This window comes from Ochotona princeps, chromosome 3 (genome assembly GCF_030435755.1).
Source record: "Ochotona princeps isolate mOchPri1 chromosome 3, mOchPri1.hap1, whole genome shotgun sequence".
In the NCBI taxonomy this organism is placed as follows: domain Eukaryota; kingdom Metazoa; phylum Chordata; class Mammalia; order Lagomorpha; family Ochotonidae; genus Ochotona; species Ochotona princeps.
Window position 1 is genome coordinate 95634429 of NC_080834.1, and position 18052 is coordinate 95652480.

General features: G+C 40.6%; 1 protein-coding gene across 2 annotated transcripts in view; it reads right to left on the bottom strand.

The window, feature by feature from the left end:
- CCDC50 (coiled-coil domain containing 50) overlaps positions 1-18052 on the bottom strand; it is a 64978-nt gene that overhangs the window by 22724 nt on the left and 24202 nt on the right. For both annotated transcript variants that reach the window (XM_012928651.3, XM_012928647.3), the window contains exons 2-4: positions 15590-15652; positions 14795-14921; positions 9940-10030 (exon numbers count right to left, since the gene is read on the bottom strand). In XM_012928651.3, coding sequence (XP_012784105.2) covers positions 9940-10030; positions 14795-14921; positions 15590-15652 — 281 coding nt within the window. The remainder of the gene's footprint in view (positions 1-9939; positions 10031-14794; positions 14922-15589; positions 15653-18052) is intronic.

The window sequence follows — 18052 nt, forward strand, 5'->3', positions numbered from 1 at the left end:
GGACACCTTCGGTCTATATTTGAGTGTCTGATTCCAGTATCAGGTATTCTATTTCACATGTGATTTCCTGCTGACTTATTTAGAAATATAGCAGATTCTTTACATGATGAAAAGCTGAAACTATCCAATTTAAAACAAAAAGTTCTTGATATTATTCTGAACGTAAAAATGACAGGAGAAAGAGGGAGGCGGGGAGAACATGGGAGAAAAAGAAACAGAAAAATGAGGAGAATTGTTTCCAGTGGAAGTCGGGGCTGAAAACAGAACCAGCCCAGCGACTGCAACCACCAGTTGATTGGGACGATGGACTGTGCTGGGCCCTATACTTGCTAGTACATACAAGAATCTGGTCTGAGAACACCTCAGACAAAGTTTCTTTGGAGATCTCCCCAATTGAAATGCTGGACTCAGAACCCTAACCAAGAAAAGACAGAAGACAGAACAGGTCAATCCGCCATCTCAGCTACATGTTGGCAGCGAAATACTGGGCAAACGGAGACTCTATGATGGACTATGTCAATCAGTGGATTCTTCAAAGACCACATCGTGCTTGGAGTGGCGAGATTGGCAGCGATTCACAACTGGTAAACTATCAAAACCACTTGGGCAAGAACCTTGGAGCATGCCCTACATACAGGACTTAGGGAAGGTGGGAAATTGGGTGGGTCTTCTCCCTTAACACCTCCATTTAAACATGAAGGAAACAATATGAAAATAATAGTCTTACCCACTTTCCTATAGCCCTTGAACCTTTTTACCCTAATTAACTATGTAAAGATTGTCAAAAATATAATAATAATAAAAAAGAAAGTTTGATTAAAAAAAACTGCAAAAGAAAAAAAAAAGAAAGAAAAAGGAGGAGAGTAGGGGAAGACAACTAAGAGGGAAAGAAAAAGAGAGAGAGAAAAATTTGTTCACAGAGGCCTAAAGGTTAGATCAGGCCAAAGCCAGGAGCCAGGAATTCCATGGGGGTCTTTACCACATGGCTGGCAAGAACCCACGTCCTTGGGTTATCCCTGTTGCACACAGTAAAAGCACTAGTGGAAGGTTGATGGGAAGAGGAGAAGTACAGGCCCTCAAATGCCGCACTCTGATTTGGGATGCAGATATCTCAAACTATGAGTTAACCTTCTCCACCCCAACATACACCTTACTCAACCTTAAAGTCAAATGTGTGTCACCTGACCGTGTCCCTTTAATAAACCTGTGTGTACCAGGTCACTGTCCAATATCAATAAACTCACAGAGAAAAATGGTGAGCATCTTTCGCAAAGACAGAGAGCTTTGTCTACCTGAAACTATTATTTTACTATGAAATTCATCGAATTCCTGTAATGTTTACTGCAGAAGTGGAAAGAAATGGCTAAAACTTCCCTGAGCTGTCATGTTTACTAGATACTCATCAGTACATTTTCCTAAGGAGTTTACTTTATAATAAATTAAAAAAAAATTTTCCCTACTGTTATTGAGAGAAAAAATATGGAGAGGAAATTTCAGACCCAACTGCCAGCAGAAATTATTAAAGTATTCTCCAGGGACCTTAAAATTGCTTTCCTCCTATTTAGTCCTAACGGATACACTGTAATAAGCCACTCTTTCGAGAACTAGGAGAACTATAAGAAGAAGTAGGAGAGAAATAAGACTTAGCTACCTTTTTCATAATGCATTACTAGTCAAAAAACCTTTTAATCAAATGTAAACACAATCTATTCCCTTTTGTTCAGAGCTCTCAGCAATTTTTTCCCCTTTTCCTCTGTTTTCTTTGCGTGGTAAAGAGTCAAACATTGAGTGAGAAAGAGTGGGTACCTATTCACTGGTTTACACCGCAAACAACTACAACAACCAGTAACTGTGCTAAGATCAAAGGCAGGACAAGCAACTCAATCCAGGTCTCCTACGTGAGTGACAGGAACCAAGGACCTGAAACATCACTGCACGCCTTGCAAGACAGGCAGAGCAGGAAGCGGCAGTCAGAAATAGGGCTGAGTACTGCTCCCAGGCGGCCTGATTTAAGATCCCATTTGTCATCAGTAACTGTTATATGTTACTCATATATGAATATTATATGAATTATAGATATTCATGAATATTATATGAATAACTCATAACAGTTACTTAAATTGTTATATTGATAACCTCCTGATCCAGGGGTTTAGATCAGTATTAAACTAAGCACTAACGTGACTAGAATAGACTCAAAGACTGAAGTCATCACAAATCGGAGCTGGAAGTGAATCAAAGCAACCCCTGTGAGATGTAGAAGTCTCCAGATGTAGCTTAACCACTTAACCACTCTGCCAAAGGCCCACCACAAGGGATGTTGGTATCTTAATTGTTGGACAGACACCCGCCCCTGAATTTTTTCAGTAGCAGCTAGAGAAGAAAAGTTTCAGTAGGCCACAGGAAGCAAAGGATAGAGAATTCCATGGAAATGCACCATGGTATAATATGTGGGGTTTAGAATCAGTCTGATCCCCATGATTTCCAACCTAACTATGTTAACTATGTTAACAAGTTCAGTTAGGTGACTTCAGTATAAAGAAACTTCCTCTCAAACAAGCTAAAGATGTCAATCATTCATCCCAGCAATGAAATACAGTTCACCAACATCAACACCTTTCAATAAGCAACTCTGTTGGAGTTTGGCTTCCTTCCTGGAAAAGCTTAATCTAGGACAGCATTTCCTGAGTTCTGTTTCTGAGAACATCCATGTGAGGTTCTCAGCCAAGGTTTCCCCTGCCACACATACTCTCCCTAAAAAATACAGTGTATTCAATTGAAAGCATTGACTACATGTAACCTTGTAAAATGATCATAAGTACATTTTAAAATTTCAAAGGCAGAGAGAGAAAGAGAAAGAGAGAAATAAACAGAGCCTTCTACCCACTGGTTCACTTCTCTACGACATCCAGGGTTGGGTAAGGCTAAGCCAGGAGCCGAGAACTTCATTGAGGTCTCCTCAACAGGTATTAGGTACACAAGTGCTACATCGTTATCTTCTATCTTTCCAGACACATAAGCAGGAAGCCAGAAGGGATATAGAATAATTAATACTGGAATCTAGCACCCAAATATGGATTACAGGCATTCCTAGCAGCAGCCTAACAGGCTGCACCACACCAGTCCAGAGAACACTTGTCTATTGAAACCAAGGCTATCCAATTTTTTCTAATGACAAAAGCCCTAAAAAACAAAACAAAACAAAACAAAACAAAACAAAACAAAACAAAACAAAACAAAACGCCACACACATAAATAACATAGGGCCCAGTGCAGCAGCCTATTGGCCTGGTGGCTAAAGTCCTTGCCTTGCATGCGCTGGGTGCTGGTTCATGTCCTGGATATTCCAATTCCCTTCCAGCTTCCTGCTTGTCTCCTGGAAAAGCAGTGGAGGATGGCCCTAAGCCTTGGGACTCTGCACCCATGTGGGAGACCCAGAAGAAGCTCCTGGCTCCTGGCTTCAGAACAGCTCAGCTATGGCCATTGTGGACACTTAGGAAATGAATCAGCGGATGGAAGATCTTTCTTTCTGTCACTCCTTGTCTCTGTGAATCTGACTTTCCAATAAAAAATGAAACAAAATGTTAAAAAAAAACCCACATAAATTACATAATCCTTACAGCACCTATGTTCTAGGTGATGTAAAAAAAAATGTAAAAGACCTCTTAAATCCTTTTGAAGACCAGTTTCAATCAGTTTTTAATTCATTAGGTAAACTACTTTGAGCTAATCTATAGAAATAATCTTGTCCCAAAGATTATTTTTTAGTAAAACAAATTTACTGATATGGGACTTTACTGATATCTCACTTCTTTGCTTATTATCCAAACTTGTCTAACCATACAAAAGAAAATGAAACTATAACTATAAAAGGGCACAGTTAAGGATCTCTAGAATGCTAGAGATTTCAATGAAAACGTGGATTAATTGATATTCCTCAATGGGCCAAACATCTACCTGTGAATCAGTAGTGATCTGGGATATAGGATTAATGATCTTGAAGTTCCCACCTGCTCAGTGTTAGCAGCAAACTGACAGTATAATGTAAGAATGCAGACATGGATGTCCTGAGAGTCATTAATATAAACAAGATTCCACGGAGCCCTTTTCTCTTCCAAAGTCAATCCCAAATATTGTTAACATGACATGGAGTTTCTTACGGAGATGGGATGCTTCATATCATGAGTGTGGAATGAAATCCTTTGGCTTGGGCCTGTCAAGACAATCCTAGGCAGGACTTAAAAGTAAACAAATCTATAGCAGACAAATTTTTAAAGTATGATTGCGTATGATCTATGAAATATGTCGTAAATACCAAAATCATCCTTAGCAGAAAAAAAAGTTCCCCACTCCTGCTTTATATGATTTACAGCAAGGTTTATATTTTCCTTAAAATCATCATCTTTGAGACTGACAGCAATTCAGAACTGTTGAATTATCAAAAGCACTTGAGTAGGACCCTCGGAGCATACCCCACATTGGGGACCTGGGATGGGTGGGAGGCTGGGTGGGGCTTCTCCCTTTATCTCGCCGTTTCCCCCAGATTCAGAAATAATAGTAATAATAATAATAATGATGATGTGGAAACAACAGTCTTACCCACTTTCCTGTAGCCCTTGACCCTTTGTGCCCTAATCAACTATGTAAAGATTGAAAAAAAATCTTCACCTTTATCCTACAATTACAGTGGGCTTCAAAAGCAGGGAATCTTGGGGCCAGCACTGTGGCATAGCTTGTAAAGCTGCTGCCATTGGTTCACGTCTCAGCTCTACACTTCTGCTCCAGCTCTCCGAGAACGGCCTGAGGAGAGTAGAGGAATACAGCCTGAGTGCTCGGATCCCTCTCGCCCATGTCAGATGCCCCGACGAAGCTCCTCAGTTCTGGCTCCAACGTGGCTCAGTCCTGGCCATGTGGTCACTCGGGAAGTGAACCAGCAGAGGGAAGATCCTTCTCTCTTCCTCTTTCTGTCTCTCTCTTGCCAATAAATAAGTAAGTCTCTTAGGAAAAATTGAAAAAAAAAATGTTGAGTTTAAAACTACCAAAAGATACATCTAAAAATGTAATTACCAAATAATTATTAGAATGGGATCAAAATGAAAACCAATCCATTTGATTGATAATGTTTATTAACTAGCAATTAACATATTGATCTAAATGAATATGATTTCAAAGAAAAGTATAACCTCAAAGGGTTATCCTATGATGCCAGGAAAACTGTACAATATCAATTATATGAGGAAAATACAACAACTGGGATACCAACAGAGAAAAATAATTTTCTCAGCCAGAAGCCTCTATCTAATATCCCTTTTGGTAACATATTCATAACTATTTTTAAATTGCCAACACAAAGAAAAATGTTCAACAACTAAGATGTATTACTATCTGAATTAGTCTCTAAACATTACAAACTTATATTTCTTGTAGAATGTGAAATTTCAATTACCTACAGAGTGCTATGAATAAATATCACAGCTTCACAGCGGACATTGGCACCTTTTATTATAAACTCATTCCCAGATTTATCCCTAAGCATTTTACTTGATGTTTTTTCAAACTGCTGTTCAAGTGCCACAAACTGCATGGTGCTTGGCCAGGCTAATATTTATTTAATCTAAAAATATTTTGTTTCCTAAAATAGCTGCACATTCATACATATTGAATCCAAGTTCAAACATATCACAGGGAGTCAAACACACACACATACACAAGCAGACACACACACACACACACGCAGATACACACACAATACTTCCAAGTATTTCTAAGTTAAATCAACCAAACATATGTTCACTGATTTTAGATAACGCATGAAAATGCTTATATTGTGACAGAAGAGAAGGGTCCCAACGGAATTAGTTTACTTTTTTTTTAAAGATTTATTTTATTTTTATTGGAAAGTCAGATATACAGAGAGGAGGAGAGACAGAGAGGAAGATCTTCCGTCCAATGATTCACTCCCCAAGTGAGCCGCAACGGGCCAGTGCTGTCCCGATCCGATGCCGGGAACCAGGAACCTCTTCCGGGTCTCCCACACGGGTGCAGTGTCCCAATGCATTGGGCCATCCTCGTCTGCTATCCCAGGCCACAAGCAGGGAGCTGGATGGGAAGTGGAGCTGCTGGGATTAGAACCGGCGCCCATATGGGATACCCGGGCATTCAAGGCGAGGACTTTAGCCGCTAGGCCACGCCGCTGGGCCCAAGGCGCTGGTTCTAATCCCGGCAGCTCCACTTCCCATCCAACTCCCTGCTTGTGGCCGGGAAAGCAGACGAGGATGGCCCAATGCCTTGGGACCCTGCACCCACATGGGAGACCTGGAAGAGGTTCCTGGTTCCCGGCATCAGATCGGCACAGCACTGGCCCGTTGAGGCTCACTTGGGGAGTGAAACATCGGACGGAAGATCTTCCTCTCTGTCTCTCCTCCTCTGTGTATATCCAGCTTTCCAATAACAATAAAATCTTTACAAAAAAAAGAATCAGCGCCCATATGGGATCCCGGGGCATTCAGGGCGAGGACTTTAGCTGCTAGGCCACGCCGCCGGGCCCAAATTAGTTTACTTTTATTAATCACAGATTTGTATAGCAAAGCCCCTTCAAGAGGTGGTCAGAGAAAAATTCAACTAAGCAACCAAGACACTACTTAAAAGTATTAAGAAAGAAAGAGAGAAAGAGAAAAAGAGAGGGAGGGAGGGAGGGAGGGAGGGAGGAAGGGAGCGTAGAGGAGGGCAGGAGAGGGAGAGAGGATGGAAACAGTCCACAGAAGCACAGGATCCATGTTAGTAAGCAGAACAACAACTTCTCAAACTTTTCCCATCTGTCTTCCTGAATGGGAATACTGCACTTCATACATAAGTGCTCCTTTAACAAGTAACGAAATTATAGCATAACAAAACTATAAATACATGCTAATTCAATCACACAAAGTTGTCCAGCTCTACTGTTTATAAAAAAAAGACATTTATCTGTGTATGTATACACAGGCGCGCACGCGCGCGCACACACACACACACACACACACACACACACAGGTATGGATATAGGAATATCTATATCTCCACAAGGGAAAGAGCCCTATATTTGCATCTGGTTACTTTGGAGGAGTCCAAATTATCAACATGATTTGACCCCAAAACACAGAAGAAATCTGGGAGGAATTTTCGATGGTTTTACTACTGAATAAGAAATTACTAACTGAGCAGACTCCACTAAAAAATGAGACGAGCATACAGAGGAAAAATAAAAGAAGTAGGACAGTTGGTGAATAACAGGAAACGCTTTCTCAAAAACTCGCCAGTACAATCTGGAATCTGCACTCTGTCTCTGCCTCAGTCTTCTCTGAATCCGGGGCACCTTCTTTCCCAAGGACTGAAATGGGTAAGTGCTATCACATAACCTTTCAGTGAAAAATGTTACTAATACAAATTTTTTAGACTTACTATTAACATATTACTCAGCTAAGAGTCCCATTTTCCACCAGGAAAGAACCTCAAACACAGAACACCTACTAGGTCACACTACGAAGTAAAAAGTTAGAACATCTGACTGAAGGTCATCATTAAACCTCCACAAGTAGATTTCCATTTAACATTTTCAGTCTACTAGGAAGGGAGAAACATTAACAGGCCAAACGGTAGTGAAAAGCGAAATAGGATTCCTCGGGTCACACCATACTGGAACAGTCTCACGCCTCGCTTCTTCCGTTTTCAATGTGGCACTGTCTCTGTAAAGCAGGTATCAGCACTGCTGTAGGGGAGGTGCAGAAGCCAACAAAGAAACCAAACGGCAGGAGAGGCCTTTTATGTGTGATCTCATTTAAAACACACAATAACCCCTTAGGATATGTGCAACTATCATAATGTACCCACTGTGGCAACTGAGGTGGGACACAGCTGAGATGCTACCTCACAAACCTGCTCTGCTCAGCTTGGGGAAACTGAGGGTTAAGCTCATCCACCTGTGATGCCCGCAGCCCTTAGCAGAGCTCCGGCTTGAATCCCGGCTACTCTGCCACAGGCCAGCTCCCTGCCGAGTGCTAGAGAAGGCTGATGGTGAAGGCCCAGTGCCCGAGCCGCTGCCGCCCATCTGGGAGACCTATCTGGAGTACTCAGTTCCTGCTTTCAACCTAGCCATCCCCAGTGGCTGCAGCCATTCATGTCAGAGTCAATAACTGGAAAACATTTCTCCCCTCTCTGTTTTTCCTCTTCATTCTCTCTGCTCTGCCTATCAAATAAATATGTAAATTAAAAAAAATTTTTTAAGGATAGATGGTTAATGAACTAAATTTCAAAGCCAGCTCAGTCTGGGATGTCACAGTATGTCTAAATCAGAAGCAGTCAGAACTGAATCTAACAGACATTTCTTTGGTATCTTATAATAACTTGGGTCTGATAGTCACTTCCAGCTCCCACTTCCGTTCTCAGAGCAAACTATTAAGGAAAAGCAACACAAGCCGTACCAAGAAAGTCTTCCATGTTGAGAATGTGAATAATTAAGAAAAAAAATCTAATTCTTACTTAACGATTCTGATTTCGACATCATTAACAGTTCATTTTTAAAAGAAATAACTAAACACACTCATATCAGGTGCTTCTCTCTTGTGAAGAGTAAGAAGTTGGAGAAACAAAAGCAGTTCAGTGGCGATGGCCGCATGCGCAGGTGGCTTCTGAATGACGCCGATTCACACCTACTGCATGAGACTCCTACACATCTGTCTGCTCAGTACAGCTTCGGTTTACATAATTAGTAGCTTGCCCTGTAAGCACTCAATGGACTTTCTGAGGTGGCATTCACAGAATAGAGGGTCATTCTAAGATTTAAAATGACGAATCAGTTTTCTTCTCCATTACACACCAAGTCAGTGGCCAGTGGCCAGTAACAGCATGACGGGTATGAGAGAAGATCAACAGAATTGATATAAAGTGTAGTAAGCTATTTGGAAGAAGGGCTGAGAATATAAACACAAGAGAAAATTAATATTTACTGTAAATTCAGGTCTTCTCACAAACTAAATGACATTGCTAATTGTAATCATTGTCAGCTTTAGAATATATATATAATATAAAATTTAAAAATGCATACAAAATCAGATTAGTTCTCCATGTCAAAAGGTCATTAAGAAAAAAAAAGATGAGAGAGAAATATCACACTGTAGTTTCATAGAAGGACTAGTCCTTGACTCAGGCATCATTCAGGTCATCTCTCTTGGGAAATGTAAGCAAACAAACAAAAAAAATAAACTGGGCACAGCCAACCTTGTTGGAAGCTGTAAAATGCCCCAAAATTCATTTTCACTCAAAACCTCAGAATGGGATGTTATTTTGGAAAAAAAGAATCTTGACAGATGTGTCAAATATTGAATTAGTGTGGTTCTTCAACTTATTAACAGGTGACCTTAGAAGACGACAAAACGGCACAAAGGTAAACGGAGGACAGCGGGTTGTCTGATAACAGAGACACAAACTGAAGAGATGCAGAGACAGTTCAAGGGATACCACAGGTTGCCAAAAATCACCAACAGGGGGAACCAGGCAGAAAACTATCCTTCCCAGGAAGCAGCATGATCCTACCAACACCCAGTTTATACTGCTAGTCTCCCACACTGTGGTGGAGTAATTGTCACCTTATCAAGCAACACTGTGGCATTTCGTTTTCTTCTTTTTCTTTCTTTCTTTCTTCTTCTTTTTTTTTTTTCGCTTTAGCAGTAGCAGGAAACCAGCTTTATGTTTATGCATAACCATTATCATCTCTCAAGACTTTCACAACTGATCACAACACAATAGTGGTTCGTGGAGGACAATGCTTGGAGGACAGCTTCCCCAATGAGGAGAGTTCTGCTGAACACTCAACAAACCTGCAATGAACCCATGGCTACTAAAAAGGCCTTCCTCTATAGCTGACACCCTTTCCCCACAAGCGGAGGGGCATTAACTAGGTGGTACCTCATCCTTCTGCTCCTGAATGCGGCGTCTCTCTGCCTCAATAGTCAGCTTCTCCTGAATTTCCTGAGCAATCTCACAGTCTTGCTGTTCGCTAAAACAAAGAAAAACAAAAACAAAAACAAAACAACAAAAACCAACATGAACAAAGGAAATAAACGGTAACAGTTTTTAAAAATAAAGCACTTATTACTGAATAATTGCACTATAAACCAATGTAGAGTTAGACCGCACTTAATCCACAGGAGCATGATACAAAGAGGCTGAAACTGTCACATTTTACAGATGAGAAATCTGAGGCCTAAAGATGTTACATCACATTCCTAAGATTAGAAAGAAAAATGTGGCATAACCTGATTCTGATTTGCAAATCTTACAATGGGAATGTTCATCTTTTCTCTATAGTACCATATTCCTTAACTCTAAGGCCACTCTCTAGACTAAAGGCGTGTTTTCCCAAGATATAGCAAACCTGTTGCAGACTGTGAGATCAATATTCACAAATATTCAAGTAGACAATATACAGAAACAGTCTGAGTGTCAGCTCACTACAATGTCTCATTATTGTGGTCAACTAAAATAGAATAATTTTGAGATGAATTTATAACTGGTTTAAATATCACTTTAGTCTTGACCAAGAACACACTTTTTAAAAATTATGCTTCAAAAGGAAGACAGAAGTGTGTAAGTTACCCAGTCATGATTTCCTATAGAAGACTTTCTGGTTAATATCAATATTCTTAACACTGGCCACTAAGAAAGTCAAATATTGTAACACTGTTAATACTTATTTTGTGTGTATAACTGAATGGTTATTTTATTTATCTGTTTGGTAGGTTGGTAGGTTGGTTTTTGGCATTCATGCATTCAACAAAATAGAAATAATACCTACCATGAACCAGACACCATTTTTACTGCTAAGGATACAAAAATAAACAATTCTTCATTGAGCCCTCAAAAATGAAAAAAAAAAATACGACATTCCAGGGGAAGATACAGGGAAAATCATTTTAGTAGGAGGAAGAGGCCCTTTCAAGGAGCAGTTCCCTGGGATGGCAGTGTGGAAAGGCAGGTAATCCTGCAAAGTCAGTATCCCATGTGGGCAGTGGTTCCAGTTCTGGCTGCTCCCTTTCTGTTCTAGCTCCCTGCTAATGCCTGGAGAAAGCAGAGAAAGTTCTGAGCCAGTTGCTTGCTAAAGGCCTGGAAAAAATTTGCAGGATGCTGACTATCTAAAAATATGATGGAATAAAATTACAATTGATTTTTATATGCAATTCATTTCCTCATTTTCATCTTCCTGAGTACACCTAAAATACTCCGTGATTCACACTGTTGGTAGCATATTCCGTGTTTAATGTCAGTGTTTTGTAATTGAAAAGAGTTGAGACTGGGGAGAGAATAGTATCCTAACTTTCTAGAACTGAAAAATAAATATTTTAACAAAACTGAAAATATGAAAAGACTCTCATTTACATAAAGAAACAATCATTTTAAACATGTTTGTACATAAAGAGATGTAGCGAAAAGTACATTCGTATGTACACATGTTCATGTATAAGCACCACACCAAGGAAGAATGAGAGCAAAAGAATACACACAACATCGAAGAAACTTGCAGGGAATGGCATAATTTTTAATCAGTAGGAAAACTACTGGACTAGAAATCTGAAGCTTTGACTTCTTACCTTGCGTTGAGCACTAACGATTAAGCCTTCTCATGTCATTTATTATAAAAGCATTTAGACTGAAGGATGGTCAATTCCAAGTCTGATACAAGGACTGCTATTATCTCAAACAAAAAGGAGGGGGGGATAAAAATCTACCTATAGCGATCTCTATTTATATTCACTCTTTTTGTTACTTAGAATAATTCAGAATTATACACAAACTCATAGTTTTGGTTTTCAAAGACTTCTCTACCTGGGCTTCCAAAATTAATGTAAAATTCATACAGGTCTAGGTAGTCACAAAGTGGTAATAAAGCACTAAAGCAATAGCATGACAAAGGAGGAATATGCCAACGAAACACTGAAAGGCACAAGTGACACAGAAGTGAGCTGATTTATTACTAACCATATTTCCAAGATTATCTTTAATGAGGTCTGTCATGCAGAATTCTAAGGATGCAGAAGTAAACGAGAAAAGAGCACTAAGTGATTGAGAAGTCTTGCTTTACATGGTTCCCCAGGACCAAACTGAATGAATGGGTTTTACCTGATTAAAACCTGCAGCATCTCACCCACCCCATGATGCTGACTTTCAACACTGCCAGGAGGGAAACTGAAAGCCTTCCTTTCTAACTTATTAAATACTAACAAAGCCTTGGGAGTCCCAGGCAGAAACATCCTCCCTGGTCCCCTCATTTGGATATATAAGCTATCACTCTCTAATTCCTGGTTTGTATTTTACAGGTTTTTTTTCTTTAATAACTTACCTTACCATCAACATTCTAATTCTGCCCATTATCATGACCTTAATTTCAGGCATCATTGTCTTCTGTATTTTCTCTAGAATCAATGTCCTAGAACCAATTCTCTTATCTCATTTAGCGATTGATCAAGAGTTCCCTAAAATTTTACCCTCTAAGCCTTTATCTACCCAACTTCCATAGTGCTCAAAGTGACAACCTAAAATTCCTTCAATGGCTGCCTATTCCTTGTGATATAAAGTCTATAGCTCTGAGTTTGGCACAACAGTTAAGATGCCACTTGAGACACCCACATCCTGTATCAGGGCACACAGTTCAAGGTCTAGGCTCCTCTGCTTCTAATCAGTCTTCCTACTAATGCACAAATCCTAGGCAACAGCAGATCAGATGGTGGCTAAGCATTCAGTTCGCTACCACAGATTTGGAGACCCAGACAGAATGTCAGATCCCTGCCTTCATCAGGATGGGGTCCTGGCTTTTGTGGGCAGTTGCGGAGTAAGCCAACAAATGGGAAAATCTCTGTGCTTCTCTCTGTGTCTCTATTTTGCAAATAAAATGAAAATAAATAAAAAGTTAAAACATTTAATTTTTCCAAAATATCTAAATTCGTTAGCTTTTTAAATTAGGAGCTCTTTAGTTTAAAGATCTTTTTTTAGTCCAGCTTTTGACAACCTTTCTGGCTTCATCTTCTACTTACATCCCCAATCATAATACCCACCCTGTTATTACTCAACTTCTTGCAGAAGTTTCTTCCTCCTGACTTTATATTTGCTATAAAAATAATTCTCTTTCATTATCCTATAAATTCCTAATTAGCCATCAAGGTTCAGATTTTAGAAAATCACCTATGTTGTGAAGATTTTATAGCCTCTTCTCCCTTCACAGGCATGGAATTTATCATTCAATTATCTGTAACTCTTTTCTGTAATTGTTTCTTTTTAATTTTTTTTTTTTTAATGGAAAGATCAGACTTACGGAGACAAGGAGAGACAGACAGAAAGATCTTCCATGTGGTGGTTCACTCCCAAGTAGACTCAATGGTAGAACTGAATCAAATCAAAGCCAGGAACCAGAGCTTGCAGGGTTCCAAGGCTTTGTGCTATACTCCAATGTTCTCCCAGGCCACAACCAGGGAGCTAAATGGGTGAGAAGTGCAACAGCCAAAACACGAACTGATGCCCACATAGGACCCCAGCGTGTGCAAGGTGAGAGTTTAGCCACTGAGCCACTGCACCTTCCTTTAATTCTAGACATATAGTGCTCAGAGTGTTTGCCTGGAGCTCTTAGAAGCAACAGCTATCTGTGTTTTCTCCTTATCTCTGGTTTCCTATGCCTTTCAATGCACCAAGTTCGGCCAATCATAGAATCTGTTTACAAAATAAGGAAGTTTAGCAAAATGATGAATAACGTCCTTCCTACAAAGGCAAACACATAAAGCTAAAGTAAATTAAGAGGACCTTGCTGGCACTGTGGCAGAGCATGCTAATCCCCCCTGTGGTACTGGCACGCCATATGGACAGCACTTTTGAGTTCTAGATGCTCCAGTTCCAATCCAGCTTCCTGCTAGTGTACCTGGGAAGGCAATGGAGTTCAGCCTAAGGGCTGAGTCTCTGTATCCAAGTAAGGGAACCAGCAGAAGATAACTCTCTCACTTTCTGTCTCTCCCATTTTTCTTGACTCTTTCAAAATAAACAAATAGATAAATATAAAAAATTTAAAAGAACCTTCACTTCCTGCTTTTTTCCCTTGGTTCTTAACACAATTATCTAGTGGATACATCTACCACTACAGAGTTGGGTTGTAAAAGACAGAAAATAAATGGATCCCATGAAATTTAAAACACTGAAAAAGAGTAAATAATAATAATAATGGTGCTGAAAGGATAACAGTTTTTCAAATGATCATTTTCATTAAAAGGGGAAATTGAAAGAGAGTATTTTTAGCTACTGAAGTGATAAAAAGAACCAAGGACAATTTACAGCTTTTCATACCATTCGACAATTTTCTTGGAGAGTAACATGCTCGAGGAAGAGAAGAGATGCAAACCCGTCTAGGAAATAACAAAGGACCCCCTACAACCCTATACTCCTGGTTGTTATTTCACTGGATTTCCCGAACAAACTATAGGGGAAGGAGATATACACTGATTTTCTGGCTTTGTGGATAATTCACACAGATCGATCAATGACTGCAACACTGCACAACTAATAATGCTACAATTCACAAGAAATGCCTATGCCCCAAAATACAGTAAGGGGTCCAACAGCAAAGGGAAGTTTTCAAGTGAAAGAAAAATTTTAGACAACCACTGTATGATTCTTAATGTAACAGCAAATGACTGGATAGGTCTACTGCTCACCTATCCTGACTATTGGCTCCACAGAGGAAATCAGTCCTGAAATTTCACCCTCCCACCTCCCAAATCCTCACAGGTCTTTGTAGCGTTTCTGGCGCTGAGCCTGGGCTTTCAGGTCTTCTTCTTGGAGCTGCTTGGCCACCTGGAGATCATGCTGGACCAAACGACTCCGCTGAACGTTGGATGCCAAGTGATGCTCAACTGAGACAGAAGACAAAGCAGAGCAGTGACAATGGTTTGGCTTGCTTGAGATAATTGACATTAACACTTAACAAGAGCTTTACCCCAGTAACACTTCACATTTAACACTTCATTTAAATTCTCAATAACAATGTCTAAAAGGCAGCACAGAATGTATCATTCTATAATCACATTACCAATCTAACTGGATTTGTATACTTCCCCGTAATTTTTTCATAAATCACATATTCATGAACATGTACATAACGTGGATTTGTTTACAATCAGCACATTAGATAAATACTCAGAACACAACAGTATGACCTAGACACCATTTTTAGACTCAGATTTCCGTTCTACAGGTAGGAAGTTTCCTATGCCAGCCTCTGACATACCCAGGAAACACTTGCAGCCACCATTCCACCCATATTTGAGGCAAAGGAAAAGGGGCAAGTCCCTCTTTTCTTCCTATATTCCAATACCCAGTTTTTGATAACCTTTCTCACTCACAAACATCCAAATATTCATTCTTCATCCAGCCATCATTTGCCTAGACAAATCCTCCAGGAGGTACTAAAGATGGTCTGGCCATGTGCCTGTGTTCTCTTCTTACGTGACCCTAAGAAATCAGCTTGGAGCTACAACAAACAAAAGCAACCCGAGGCACAGGAATGAGAGCCATTACTCACTCTCTTGTTCCTGCAGATTGTGAGCCAGGGTGTGGTCCTCCAGGACAGCGAAGTCTCTGCACACTGGGAGGATGAGGAAAGATGATCAGACGGGAAAGTACATTAGCAGTATTCTAGCATAAAAAGATTGCTTAATTCATAAACCACTTTTAATTTTTCAAGACAATCAAATTTGTACTCTCTAATGCACCTAACATTGACTAGGTGAGCATGGAATCTTCATTCACAAAAATCTACATAAGGCCTGCTCAGCGACAAGCATACAGTGCCACCTAAGGTAAGGACATTAACCACAGCATTAGATATTGTAGCCTGCCTGTACCCAGGGAGAATAAAAGCCCCTGAAATAATAGAGTCACACCACTGCTGAGACAGCAGAGTTCTTGCCGGCGTGGGTCAGGGAAAAGAAAAGAAAACTCAACTATGAATCACCCTCTGGTTCTCAGGAGCCTCTCCCAGAGATTCACAGAGTGTGCACAATCAGCTCCTTGGGTAGCAGCAAGAGATCTCTATTTCAAGAAAGATCATATTCTTCAGTGGATTCCCCTCCTGCGTATCTGGATCTCTCTAAATTTAGAGCTGTCCAAAATAACTCGCAAACAAAGGAAAATGGGGACTCTGTAGGAAATCAGACAGGTACCCCAACTCTGCCTCATCGGGAGGCACTGGCAAGGTAATTTGCTGATCTCCCAGGTCTACAATACACCAAAATACAACTAAATCCCTGGTTAATAAAAAGAACATGCCAAAACAACACGGAGAAATGTTTTAAGAATGTGTAGTCTGGATGTTATGTTCTCACTCTAATACAAATACATAACTCATGTTTTTTAAAAAAGATTTATTTATTTTTTATTGAAAAGGCAGACAGGCAGAGAGGAGGAGAGACAGAGAGGAAGATCTTCCATCCAATGGTTCACTCCCCAAGTGGCCGCAACGGCTGGAGCTGAGCCAATCCAAAGCCAGGAGCCAGGAGCTCTTCTGGGTCTCCCAGAACCGGCACCTGCTAGGACTTTAACCACTATGCTATCACACCGGTCCCATAACTCATGTTATAAAAGAAAAATTCCTCAAGGCCTCAGACTACTATGTGTTAGACTCATAAAACTATCCCCGTAGCATTTATACAAGGTGATAGATTGCTTTCTGCAGCTTTAGATTTACCTCTGAGGACATTTAAAAGAATGTATGACACTCCCTTACTACTCTGCACTTATATTCAGATATACATTCACACATGAACTTATCCTTTCCTGAGAAACCAAAGCTCGGCAGACAGAAGTAAGAAGGCCTTTTTACGCACAGTGAACAGTGTCTCTAGTTCACAAAAGCATATTACAGAGAACTGGAAGAGCAGAGCAGGTAGGCTACAGACTCAGTAAAGAGAAAAGCTAACTGCCTGATTCAAACACTCTGATGTACTGAAATACTACATTCCCCTTTATTAAAATGGTACAAGTACCAAACAAAATTTTATTTTTTTAAAGGTCTATTTATTTATTTTAAAGGCATAGCAGCACCGAGAGGAGGAGAAAGGGGAAGAGAGAAATAAGAAAAGTGAGATATGTATTTCTTCTGCTAGTTTACCCTCTCCCCCAAATACCTCAAACACTCAGGATTGGGCCAGACCAAAGCCAGCCACCAGGAATTCTATCCACATCTTCATCACATGTCATAGGAGGGAGTGGCTCATGTACAGGAACATCACCCATCGTCTTCCCAGGCACACTAGCAAGCAGGTGGGATCCAAACAAGATCCAGGACTAGAACCAGCACTCTAACAAGGAATACTGGCATCCCCAGAGAAAGCTGAACAAGCTGCGTCACAATGCCGGCCCCAACGAAAATGAATCAAAAACAATCTTTAGAGAGAAAAATTCAGCCCAACAAATGGAGTCTCTCTCTATATATGCCCCTCCCCACAAGTTCCTCCTTCACTCTGCCCTGTCCTTGCTTTTCAAATACATAAACAAATCTGTGAATGAACTAATAAATAAATGGCACTGAATCAAAGTGGCAACTGCCTCTAAGGAAAGGGGAGATGTGAGAGGATGGCCTTGGAAATACCTGCTGGTGGGGCCCGGCGACGTGGCCTAGCGGCTAAAGTCCTCGCCTTGAAAGCCCCGGGATCCCATATGGACGCCGGTTCTAATCCCGGCAGCTCCACTTCCCATCCAGCTCCCTGCTTGTGGCCTGGGAAAGCAGCTGAGGACGGCCCAATGCATTGGGACACTGCACCTGAGTGGGAGACCCGGAAGAGGTTCCAGGTTCCGGGCATCGGATGGGCGCACATCGGCCCGTTGCGGCTCACTTAGGGAGTGAATCATTGGACAGAAGATCTTCCTCTCTGTCTCTCCTCCTCTCTGTATATCTGGCTGTAATAAAATGAATAAATCTTAAAAAAAAAATGCCTGCTGGTTACACAGCAGCAAAAAGGAAGGCTAATGCAACTAAGTCAAAATA